Raw genomic sequence first — 12403 nt, forward strand, 5'->3', positions numbered from 1 at the left:
GGGTGGTGGCCAAGGGTGGGGACTTTGGTGGAAGTGGATGGATGAATGGATATAAATTAAAACATTGGTAAAAATTCTAAGCAATGCAGCTGTTTCTTATAAACAAGGGTTCCGTATATAGAGACCAGTATTTTTCCTCCTGAACAAGCCCCTGAATGAAGACTGTTAGAGTAATGCTCAGGGTTTGCAATTATTGTTTTTGTTTAATGACATAAATTTTTGCATATTGACCTCCTGATTAAGTCTTTTTCAGCCTGTTCAGCATTTTAAATCATTGACTCTTACACTGCTGTGTTGCCAGGAAACAGGCTAGGTCCACCTCTGGTTAAACATTTCCCTATTACACACAGCTCATTTGAATGAATGGGTCAGGAGGCCCTGGTACCTTTTCAATGTTGGTGACTAGGTAATTCAGTCAATTGAATCAGGATTTGTGGAGCAAGGGCACATCTAAAATGTGCAGTGCAATAGACCAAAAGGACACTAAACCTTAATTGGTCCTTTTTAATGTTTTGTTCACAAGTGCAATGACCAAAATCCCAAATAGTTGATTAGAACAACACATTTGTCCACAGATTTGGTCAGATTTTCCACCTGTGTGCAATAACCTACTATTGACACTGTTGTGTAATGTTTAAGACTTACTTGGAAGAATTATGGTAAAACATTTTACAAATAGGAGTTTACTGCTTGCAGCATATTTGTGATCTAGGAGTAAATAAGCCAGAAAGCGAGGAAATTTAATTAATGGATATGCTACATTTTCCCATTGGAAAAGTGCCAAGCTCCAGAGCTACTGTCCTGCAGTTTTTAAATCTATCCTTTTCCCAACACGCCTAATGAATTTGTTGAATTCACTCATCAGAATTCAGCTGATGAATGAATTCAGCTCTAGTAACGAACTATTTGTTTATTTCAGCAGCTGAACCTGGGCAGCTGTTAAGAACCACTTGCGTTAGAAGTAATTTTTTATTGCTATTTTAAAGCTGACGCTGTAAAATGCTCCACACACCGAGTTTTAGACTTTTAGTGGGATCGACTGATAACACAGCCGAAGTGAGCACTCTTTCAAACGAACAATCTTCAAACAGTAGAGAACCAATCACGCTACAGCTTTCAATGTTTCTCATGTAGAGAGCCAATCACGATAAAGATTTGGAGGAAGTGTTGTGGGACTTTTTCAAGCTAGTAAAGGACTAAACATAGGTACAGCCTAAACGGTTTTTCATTGCTTTCAATATATTAAAAATAAAATATGTGAGAATATATAGAAACATCACGAATTGTTCTGAAGGGTTCGTATTAATGTAGTGGTCATTTGACACTCTACACGTCAGCTTTGTCGGAGTCCCATGCTAGACGGCAAACGTCAACTTTCCAAAGCTGCCTCTGGGAGTTGGGGCTCCCAGTGTTTTCAGGTACGATTACATGTAGTGTTTATTCGTTTTTATAAATGTATTAGCTTTTATATTTTCAAATTGTACTTGCAGCATCCACTTAGTTCAAGGCATCAAGGAACGTAAACTTTTGGGGCTACATGTTATATTTATAGAAACTAACACTGCACATCACAGTGAAAAATGACAGCAATAGCATCGTGCTGTGGGGATGCTATTATATAGGGAAGTTGCGTGGAGCTAAATACTGTGCAGTCATAGACGAAAATCTGCTATAGGCTGCAAGAGTTAACGTCTAGCTAAACATCCAGCCAGAGGTAGTTTAGATCAAAGCATGTTCATGTGGCCCAGTGAAACTTCAGCTCTATAAACCTTTGAGAGGCTGTGTAAATAATTTGCGTTCATAATGTGAAAAAATCTGAAATGTTCAAGGGGAATATATACTTTAGTCGGACACTATTTTGGCTTAAGCTTAAATGAAAAATAACCTGTTTTGGCAAACCTTTCTTTCTTTAGCTTTTCCAGCATGAAGACAAATAAGTCTTATAAACTCGTAGTGCACAAGAAAGGTTTTGGTGGAAGTGGTAAGAAGAAACTTTGAATGCCTCAGTCAGCACCTATTGATGTAAATGTTTTTGTGGGATTATATTGAAAATGAGCTTATTCACTGAGCAGATGATGAGCTGGTTGTCAACCCAAAAATCTTCCCTCAAGTCAACCTGGGAGACATAATTGAGATTGCTCACCCTATAGATGACTACAGGTGAGATAACTTAAAACAAGAAATGGTGATCTGGATGGCTTATATTGTTTTTCTGAACTTTTTTTATTTGTTGTTGACACTCAATGAGTGTGATATGACTGTGTCTTTTGGTTTGCAGTCCTCTTCTGCTTCAGGTTAAAAGCTTAAAAGAGGATCTTCAGAAAGGTAAATAAAGTTTTATCCTGGGGGGTTAGTTGCATTGACTGAGGCTTGGTTGTTGCAGCAGGAGTACAGAACTAGAATAAGTTATAATTCACCTCTTCAGTCTGCCCAGGACAAGCCACAGCTGGCTAGTATACTGAAACTAGCCACCATCAGTGTGTAAATATGTGCATGAATGACTGAATGAGTGTAGTGTGAAGTGCTCTGGGATCCTCTGGACTTGATAAAGAGCTGTACAAGTATAGGCCATTTATGATAATAGGGGTGCACCAATAAATCCACCCCAATTTATTTTATTTTGGGAGATCGGTGATCAGCTGGTACTTGCATGTGAAGCCAATCTCATCCACCAGTTTTATCTACTTTCTAAGAATCAACCACTGTCTCTTTGCTCTGCAGTGAGAGAGGACTGACTGACAGACCCACCCATCAGGTCACGTCTACACGTGCGCGTTTAACTATAGTCACCCTACTGTTACCAATTTAGAAACTCTGTTGCTATACTTAGTAACTTCTGATTTCAGATTTTTTTCAGACGAAAAAAACCCAAAACAAAATCAGAATCTGCAGGTCGGGTTTTTTAATGATTGGTGCGTCCTTATATATAAATTGGCTACGCCCTTGAGAGCAAGGACGTAACTCCTTTGACAACATTTTGAGAGCAAGGATGTAACTCTCAAATTTGAGAGCTCAAATGTAGCTCTCATTATCCACTTTCATCTTAGTGGATAGTGGGGGGGAAAAAATCTTTAGTCTTTGGCCACTTTATTTTCCTGGGTTGAAGTGAACCTTGTGCAGAGAAAAGTTAGTTCTTTTCTGTTGTTTTGTCACATTCCAAGTTATTATTATTTTTTTTTTACATCTTTGAGCATAAACCATCAAATCTGTCCATAAATATCTTGATACCACATTGCAGAACCTTTGCAATGACTTCATGCTTTGCATCATCATGCTGGACATCATCTTCTTTTGCAGAGACCATCAGTGTGGACCAGACCGTAGCACAGGCTTTCAAGCTTCGTGCCTATCAGGATGTTATTGTTAATATAGTTGACCCTAAGGTATGCTTTTGTTTTGGCTGACTTTAACTTTGTTCACTTGCTGGTAGTGCAGGATTTCTAACAGTTTTGTGTTTTCCACCAAAAGGATGTAACACTCGATCTGGTGGAACTGACGTTCAAAGATCAGTACATTGGCAGAGGAGACATGTGGAGGCTAAAGAAGAGTCTGGTGGGCCATGTGAATGCTGCCAATGCATACTCCACAATAACAAGGAAATCAGTTCCATTACCCCCTCCCTTGAAGTGGCAATAACAAGAACAACATTCTTTCTGGCCAGGATATGTCATACATTTGTGAAGTTTTCATGGTTCCTTTTTACTGCAGAATTAAAGTGTAATATGCATTACCCAAGCTCTACCCAGATAGCAAAAAAAGCTGCATGAACATCCCAACCCGGACTGAAACCTGAACAGCAAGAGAATTCTGTCTTGTTATTCTTGCAGCCCTGAGAGACTGAACACATTTTTCTATCCTGGTGTAGGTTTTTTGTTTTGGCCTTTTGTTTAATGCTGTGTGTAATTTATGTCATTTATGTTGCAGGTGAGCACATGTGCTTATGTGACTCAGAAAGTGGAGTTTGCAGGAATCAGGTACATTGTTACATTGGCTTCACAGCACTTGATGTTGAATTGACTTTGAACAATTTTTGGAAATTTGGGATTAAAAGCCTGAAATGTAATTTTTTTCAGCAATTTAGCAGTTTTAAGTATATATTTTTTAGTTCTGTGCAAAATAAAATTGTGCAATATAAGGACAAATGACATTACAATATTGTTGTTCTACTTCAATTTTCCTTTCATCATTTTAAAAATCAGACTTGAATCTCAGCATTTTACACATCAAACCCTTACTGAAAAGATAAAAAATACACCAAACCAGGAACATTATTGAATGGCCAAATACAGTCTACAAAAGTTGTGCAGTCTTATTTTATCAAAATGTTCAGCAAACTGTTGAACAGCCTCTTTTTAATGTTTTGATAAAGTCCCGACTCCATCCAACAAGTCCCAGACATCTGCTCGGTCTAGAGAACCATCGCCTCATATGCGCAGTTACATACAAAACATTCACTGGAGAGGCAGTTTGACGCTTTTATATTGTAGTATTTAAACCTGAAGAACAGTGTAATTATTCCCACACTGTCCGGACTGAAAGGTTTTCCATGGTATTTAAGTTTATGCAGTGATCCAACTAGATCAGCCTATGGAACATTTTCTCAATTAGACTTTTGAAGCTTCAAAGTAAACCTGAAATCCTGCGTTACTGAACAGCTAATAGCAGCTTGATTTTCCTCCACTGCTCAGCCAGTCCACATGGACAAAAACGTGACCTGCAACCAAAGTGTGCCTTAAGCTGACATCAAAACTGATAAATTATGACATTTCGGGTGCTACTCTTCATTCGACACACTGTTTAGTTGGTGTTAATGTTTACTGTTGTTAACTTTTTGGTGTTTTTGGGGATTTTTTTTCAGAGCCCAGGCCAGTGAATTATGGGTAAAAGGAGAAAAAGTGACCTGTGGCTACATTAGCGAGAATACCAGAGTGAGTTATGAAAAATAAATGAGTAAGGAGCTTTCCTTTGATATGTTCATATGGTGACATTTTTATAGCTAATTTTACTGATCCATAGTTGTACACAGTTTCATACAAACACTGTTGATACACACTGCCTGGCCAAAAACAAAAGTCACCACCTGGATTTAACTAAGCAAATAGATACAAACCTCCTATTGGATAATTAGTGCATGGGCAATTATCTTTCAGCTGGCAATACAATGCTGATCCAGAACGCAGCTGCTGATGTTCTCACCAAAACCAGGAAGATAGAGCACATCATCCAGTTCTAAAACCCTTCCACTGAGAGAATAGACTCTAAAATACTGTTGTTAGTTTATAAATCACTGAACAGCTTAGCAATACAAAACATTAAAGATCTTCTGTTGTTGTACTAACCTTCCAGACCTCTTAGGTCTTCTGGTTCTGGTCTGCTCTGCATCCACAGAACCAGAACCAAACATGGAAAAGCAGCATGGTATGTAGAACAGCTTCTATGTAATACACATCTGGAACAGACTTTCAGAAAACCGCAGAACAGCCAAATCGCTGAGTTCCTTTAAATCAAGATTAAAAACCCACCTGTTTAGAGCTGCTTTTGAACAATAATAAATGAAACACTTACCAACATTTTGATATGTAATGATGGCACTTGGCAAAATATAATGTTTACAGTAAAAATATAATGTTTACTGGTAATGTTTACACAGAAGATTGTGTGGTGTATTTTTGTGTTTTTATGATGTAAAGCACTTTGAATTGCCTTGATGCTGAATTGCACTGTACAAATAAACTTGATTAATTCCTGATTTTCACCAGTAGTAACACTTGGCTGTTGATCATATAACTAGTGTGATGGGAAAAAGTGTTTACATTGCAGTTCTGCGAAATACATCTATTTTGATTCAATTCAATTCAAAAATACTTTATTAATCCCAAAGGGAAATTATATGTTGTTGCAAGTCATTCAAATTCTTCAAGGAGTTATTGTAGACATGGCCACCTCATTATAGTGCAACAAGTTTTTATAAAAAAGGTTTCCCTTTATTATTCCCTTAATGAACATGTTTCTGTTAAGGAAATTTATTTTAGTAATTTCAGTTTGTGCAAATATATTGCTATTGGAAATGCAGCTATTGCCAGAATTCATTTGGCTCAAATTATGTCACTGTGACTGAGAGAGTAGGAGACACGGATTGTCCTCCACAGAGGTCACACCTGAACCTCACTGAGAATCTTTGATATATTCTGTCTGGATAAGACTTTAAGCAGTGGTCAGACTCTTCCATCATCAATACAAGATGTTGGTGAAAAATTAATGCAACACTGGATTAAAATGAATCTGGTGGTCAGGCAGTACCTCCATATATTTGACCCGATTTTCCATGGTAGAGACACTGAAACATCATTTCAGCACACTGTCCTTTTAGAAAAATAATGAAGGCATATTTGGAAATAAGGAGCAAAACATCCAAGTCAATCCTCAATGCATTCTTCTTGACATTTCATCTTCACAGCACGTCTTTCATGTTGAGTTATTAATTATGCCGACATGATGTTCTGGTTTCTCAGGTGGTTTTTAGATCAACGTCTGCTATGGTTTACATCTTCATCCAGATGAGCTGTGAGATGTGGGATTTTGACATATATGGTAAGTCATACCTGAGGGGTATCTGACTTGCAGCTCCTTCTGCATCTTTATAGGCAAAAGTTTTACTAGAATGTTTTACTTTTAGGGGATCTGTACTTTGAGAAGGCGGTCAGTGGTTTCCTGTCTGACCTGTTCACTAAATGGAAGGTTTGTGTCCTTTAGTTGTTGTTTTACTAACCTCCAGTCTTCTTGACCTGTTGAAAATGTATTCTTAGTGTTGTTCAACACTTCTGTTTGAAGCCCATTTTAATCATAAGGTTTTATGTATTGCAACATGGCTAAAAATAATAATCTGGACCAGGATTTGAAATCAAATAGAAGAAACCAAAATGATGGGCAGTAGCAGGAGTGGGTTCCCCATATACAGAGGTTAGTTCTCAATGCAGCCATCCATTAAGATGATCAGATTCGGTTCAGAGATCAGGAACCAAAGTGGTCAATCTAGCTTTTTTCACTTAAGACAGCTGGCCAAGGTTAAGCTGTACCTTCCTTGAGGCATTCACTTCTAGCTCTCGCTGAAGGCAGACGCTTTTTTCCTCTGCTCTCCTCACTACCCATTCTCACCTTGCTTGCTCTGTTTTTGTGCTGCTTTTTTGTAGTCTTTCTTTGCACCTCCTCCAAATCTACAAATTGTCTGGTTAACTAGTCTCAATGCAATTGATCAAATTTTCTAAATGAGAAAACTGGGGAGAGGACCGCCCACTTGTACTGTGGGGACACACCTCGAAGGATACTTCCTGGATTTATTTGGATTCATGAGAACAGGATTTCTTCTGTTTGGAGTTGGCGGATACCTGGCATATCAACAAAATTTGTGATGGATTGGGCCGACTAGCAAACACTCAGACTGACATGCTGTGAGGCAGACGCTGAAGTTGGATGCGATCCTTTCGTAGGCAAACTTTGGACGCTAAAACTTACTAACAGGATGGGATTGATCTTGGAGAAGTTGCTAGTTCCGGCCCAGTGGGAACGACCATGCTAATTTGGATGACTGGAATTAACAAAGATGTACTTGTTGAGACTCTAGGTATGATGAAAATTTTAAGTCTGCCTGATCTAAAGAAAATTTGTTTATTCTGAATCTGGCTCCCTTGAGTCAGCCTTGGCTTGCTGGCTATCTCAAATCTCCTGAAGTTTATTCAAACAAGTGCCCCTTGTTTACAGAGCTGCTTTTTGTCTCAGCAGCTCTGAGACAAAAACAGAGCTGCTGGGCTGATTCAAGATGGAACAAGCCGAGACTGATTAACATGATGTGTGTAATGCAGAGACCTTTGTATTCATTATAATATCGTCACGGTAATGCTTTGTCATTCATGCTCAATTGTTATGAGTCGGGGCTAAGCCAAATAAAAGCCCAATATACTCCTGAAGTCACCCGTGGAATCATATGGTGTATTACTTTAGACCTAAGAGGAACATTGACAAGCTGAAAAGGTTGTTATTACCACCAGGGAGAGAACTAAAACATGCAGGATGCCGGGCCTCGAGGACCCACTTTGGGCACCCCTGCTTTAGACCAATATTTATCTTATTGCTATCCAGAGAAACTTCTTGTAGCTTATAAATTATGAAGTACTTATACTTATAACAGGAGCATCTAGTTTATATACTCATTCAACCAAGAACAGGGATCAAACCGATTAGCTAGAACAAAAAGATCCAGAGGATTTCACTCAACCCAGAATAGGAATTAGAACAAATTTTGAATCCAGAGAAACTCCTCCATCTAGAGAAAGTACTTATTACCTTAGATCAACATTATCAAAACAAGAATCCAGAGAAACCCCTACTAGTTTATAAATCACAGACTACTTATTCTTAAACATGGGGTTATACTTTTTTTGTTTTCGTTTTTCTTCTTTTGCTCTTTCCTTTGGTTTGTTGTGTTGTATTTTCTTCTAATTCATGTAAAGCACTTTGGATTGCCTTGTTACTGAAAATATGCTATATAAATAAAACTACCTCACCTCACCTTAATGTTTTTTTTAGTAAGTTATAAATCAGCAGAAACTGGAGCTTTTTAACTCTCTTTTGAAGACTTACTCTTATGATCTAAGAGTAAGTCTTAGTACACATTGACACAAATGTTTTTGTGTTGTGTCCCTTTCCTTTCCAGTGTCTTTGTTAATCTAGTCTTTTAAAGTCTAACCCTGTCTAATGTTAAACAGTTAAATGTTTTACCTTTTGATTCCCTTTAGCATTTTGTTTGTTTTTTCCCTTGTAAAGCACATTTTACAGCCTAAAATGTGCTATGTAGATAAATTTGACCTTGACTTTATTCTTGTAATAGTACAACTTTCTTCTCATAATATTATCACTTTATTCTCATATTCAATTTCTTTTTCTTCACCTGCCCTAATACTCCATTATATGTAATCCTATAATAATTCAGGTTGGATGTAAAAAAAAAATCACCAAAAGTTATATATAAGAAATAAATAATAGTAATAATAATAATTTCCACAGGAAAATCAGCCGAAGCAACTTAAAAAAAGATTAACATTTATAACATTTCATGTTAACAGGAGAAGAACTGTAGTCATGAAGTGACCGTTGTGCTGTTTTCACGCACATTTTACAACGCCAAAACTTTGGGTGAGTGGATAAGATGATTAATCTTGTTCTCTGAGCATTATTAAAATAAAATTTTGCTTATGTTGTTAAACCCCTCAGAGGAGTTTCCTGAGAATCTGAGAGGATCCGTTAGACAGAATCATGAGGGACGCTATTATGAAGACTTCTACAGGTAAGCATCCCAACAGAAGGAAAGCCCACACGATGCCGATGTTTGATGGAAGCAGTCAACATGCACTTTTGTGATCAGGGTCGTGGCTCAGAATGAGAGACGGGATGAGTGGACGTCACTACTGGTCACCATCAAGAAACTCTTCATTCAGTACCCTTTTCTGGTTCGACTTAAAGAAGCAGGTAGTGGAGGAATCCAAATAATTTCTGACCTTTGAATCGGAATCCATTTATAACCTAAAGTTTTTGTTCATTTCCTTTGATGCCAGCTGGTTTTCCTGTGGGTTATAATTCCACTGCAGTGCAGGGAAACTACCTGGAGGCCATTAATCTGTCTTTTAACGGTGAGTGGTGTAAGACTGAATCTCTTCTTGTAGCATTATGGCTCTGTGGGTAAAGACATTTCTTTGTGTTGTAGAAGAAGGTAGAAACATGGGAAAAATGTAAAGGTTTCATCAAATTTACGTCAAATAATAGGTAATTTTTCCCCAATCAGTTTTAGAAAATCTTTCAAAAGAGATGTTGGACTCTCATACAGACTTTTACTTGGGTTATTTGTAAAATAGTTGGAGCAAATGGTCTTAACGTATGAGGCTTAACCATTTCATGGTTAAACCTACAGTATAGCCCCCAGTTAGTTTGAATATATTCTAGATGTATTGGAATACATTCTTTGTGTTGGTCTGATATTTAGTTCTACAATGGTAAGAGTATTCAGCTATCACTGTATGATTAACGGGAGTAAAAATGCCCTGGTACTTTAAAAATAAAAATGTGAAACATAACCTTATTTAATTTTTGACAGAAATGTAATAAAAGTAAGACAGTCTGTGACCTAATCTGACGTTGGTAACAACTGATGCTTCTTTAGTTTTCATGGTTTCACTGCAGGTTTTGGGGTACTGTCGCTAATTGTAGTTAGAAGAATTAGTCACTTTTTGAAAGCCATGATCGAAGTGGTGTTTAAGCCTTTATTCAACCAGATAATGAGCAATGCACAGAAACAGGTGGAGGAGGGTGGTGCTAAATTACTCTATGACTTATAAGACAAATCCGGTCCATTCAGAACTTTTATTGGCAAGGCAACAAAAGAATATTAAACCACTGATAACCAGGCTGCTCCTAGTTAAGAGTAAACAAAGTTTAATGCTGAAATTATTCACTGCTAAGATGAAAAGGATCAACGAGTTTGATGTCTTTTTGATGCTTGTGAAAATATGAGGGCTTTAAGTCACCAGATTTATCAATTTGTTTGGATGACTACATGTCATCCAAAATAATCCCCTTCTAGCACATTAATTACATGTATATAAACTTGCAAAAATAATTAATAATTTGAACACCATGCATTAAATGAAAAAAAGGCATTTTTTATTTGATAAAAAATAGATAATCTGTTCAAAATAATCTCGTGTTTTTCATGCTCTAGTGCATTTTTTTAATCCGTTAGCTTAATATTGCCCTTAATCAATCAATCAAATTTTATTTGTATAGCACATTTCAGCAGCAAGGCATTTCAAGGTGCTTTACATAATTAAAGAAAAACAAAAGAACTTTCACTCATATAGAAACAAATGTGATAGATATTAAGCTTTAATAAATTAACAAACTTTTCAGTCCCTTTTTATATACCAGTACATTTAAGAAGACTTTAAGCTTTCATCTTTTTTTAGTGTCTCAAACAAAACGTGAGCAGAACAGAATCACTTAACCTATTCATCAAAATGGAAACACATTTCAAATGCATAATTTTAAAGATGAGGATGTTGTTGTGGAAATATTTTCATTTTGCCTCGATGTAATTGAATCATTACTAATTTAATTGATGTGGATTGTTACACCCCTAGAAAATGTTTACTCGTTTTACCTTACAAAGACTAATACATGTTCTACATGTCTCCCTCAGTGTTTGACAAGCACTACATCAACCGTAACTTTGACCGCACTGGTCAGATGTCCGTGGTCATCACTCCAGGAGTAGGAGTGTTTGAAGTTGACCGTCTGCTTATGATACTGACTAAACAGCGAATGATTGATAATGGTCAGTATTTTGTTGAAAGCAATTGTTGTTTCCTCACAAATGAAGGGAACATGTGAAATATGAATGAGACGAACAATAAAATTGTATTGACCTGTTGTAGGTATCGGTGTGGACTTGGTGTGTATGGGTGAGCAGCCACTGCACGCTGTGCCGTTGTTTAAGGTGAGTCATTCTGAAGTATCAGCCTGTACTTGAGTTTCCATTAACCATAAAATTGCGCAAATTTAAATGACGAAAATAAAATCACTTAATAGAAACACGTCAGTTTTTGATAAAGTTTTTGTTCTAAGATAAGGTGGTTTTTTTGGCTATATCAAAATAGATGTATGTTGCAAAATTGCAATGGAAACGCTTTTTTTCCACATCACACAGGTCACATGATTAACAGTTGGATGTTACTACTGGCAAAATCCACAAAGAAGTTAAGAAGTAGTAGGAGAAGGGTTTGTTTTTTTTTTGGACAAAGTTGGGTGTCATTCTAACGCGTTGAGTTCATAGCTCTTCTGTAAAATCTCCAACTACAATTTCCCCAAAATGCCACATACATAGCCACTCCAACGTATAAGGGGCTTGTTGTTGCGTATAAGACGGCAACGTTTGCTTTGATGGATGATGACGAGCGCCATGGCTGCATTATGATATCTCATGTAACTGTTTGCATTCATTGCTACCATAATTTTTAATGACTTCTTGCATGAACAAGCGTATTCACGTGTGATTTTAATTTCATTTCTTATTTAACGGAAACACCGCAATGGCAAAATTGTGCTTTTTCAGCATTAATATAGATAAAGATTTCCGCAGGTTGGTAATGGTAGTAATGCTTATTTACAAGTTCTGCTCTGTCATTTCTTAAGCTCCACAACAAAACGACACCTGGAGACTCACGTGTAGGAAACGACTATAACCTTCCCCACTGGATCAACCACAGGTAGGAGCAGTTAATCGAGATTACAAATGGTAAATCAAGAATAAATATTTAGAATTAGGGGTGGAATTTCTTTAAAATCACATAGGCTAAAA

The 12403-nt window shown here is 37.1% G+C and overlaps 1 protein-coding gene across 5 annotated transcripts in view; it reads left to right on the top strand.

The window, feature by feature from the left end:
• The first annotated feature begins 1158 nt into the window (after positions 1-1158).
• Positions 1159-12403, top strand: part of depdc5 (DEP domain containing 5, GATOR1 subcomplex subunit) — a 54148-nt gene continuing 42903 nt past the window's right edge. For all 5 annotated transcript variants that reach the window (XM_088014482.1, XM_088014485.1, XM_088014486.1 and 2 more), the window contains exons 1-17: positions 1159-1418; positions 1914-1981; positions 2073-2160; positions 2279-2325; positions 3298-3383; positions 3469-3552; positions 3925-3974; positions 4859-4928; positions 6513-6591; positions 6677-6738; positions 9120-9189; positions 9268-9340; positions 9419-9522; positions 9609-9683; positions 11246-11380; positions 11481-11542; positions 12238-12311. In XM_088014482.1, the coding sequence (XP_087870608.1) occupies positions 1924-1981; positions 2073-2160; positions 2279-2325; positions 3298-3383; positions 3469-3552; positions 3925-3974; positions 4859-4928; positions 6513-6591; positions 6677-6738; positions 9120-9189; positions 9268-9340; positions 9419-9522; positions 9609-9683; positions 11246-11380; positions 11481-11542; positions 12238-12311 (1217 nt within the window). In that variant the 5' untranslated portion in view covers positions 1159-1418; positions 1914-1923. The remainder of the gene's footprint in view (positions 1419-1913; positions 1982-2072; positions 2161-2278; positions 2326-3297; positions 3384-3468; positions 3553-3924; positions 3975-4858; positions 4929-6512; positions 6592-6676; positions 6739-9119; positions 9190-9267; positions 9341-9418; positions 9523-9608; positions 9684-11245; positions 11381-11480; positions 11543-12237; positions 12312-12403) is intronic.

Source organism: Poecilia mexicana, unplaced genomic scaffold (assembly GCF_051168715.1).
Source record: "Poecilia mexicana isolate PSO_F unplaced genomic scaffold, ASM5116871v1 scaffold_17, whole genome shotgun sequence".
NCBI lineage: Eukaryota > Metazoa > Chordata > Actinopteri > Cyprinodontiformes > Poeciliidae > Poecilia > Poecilia mexicana.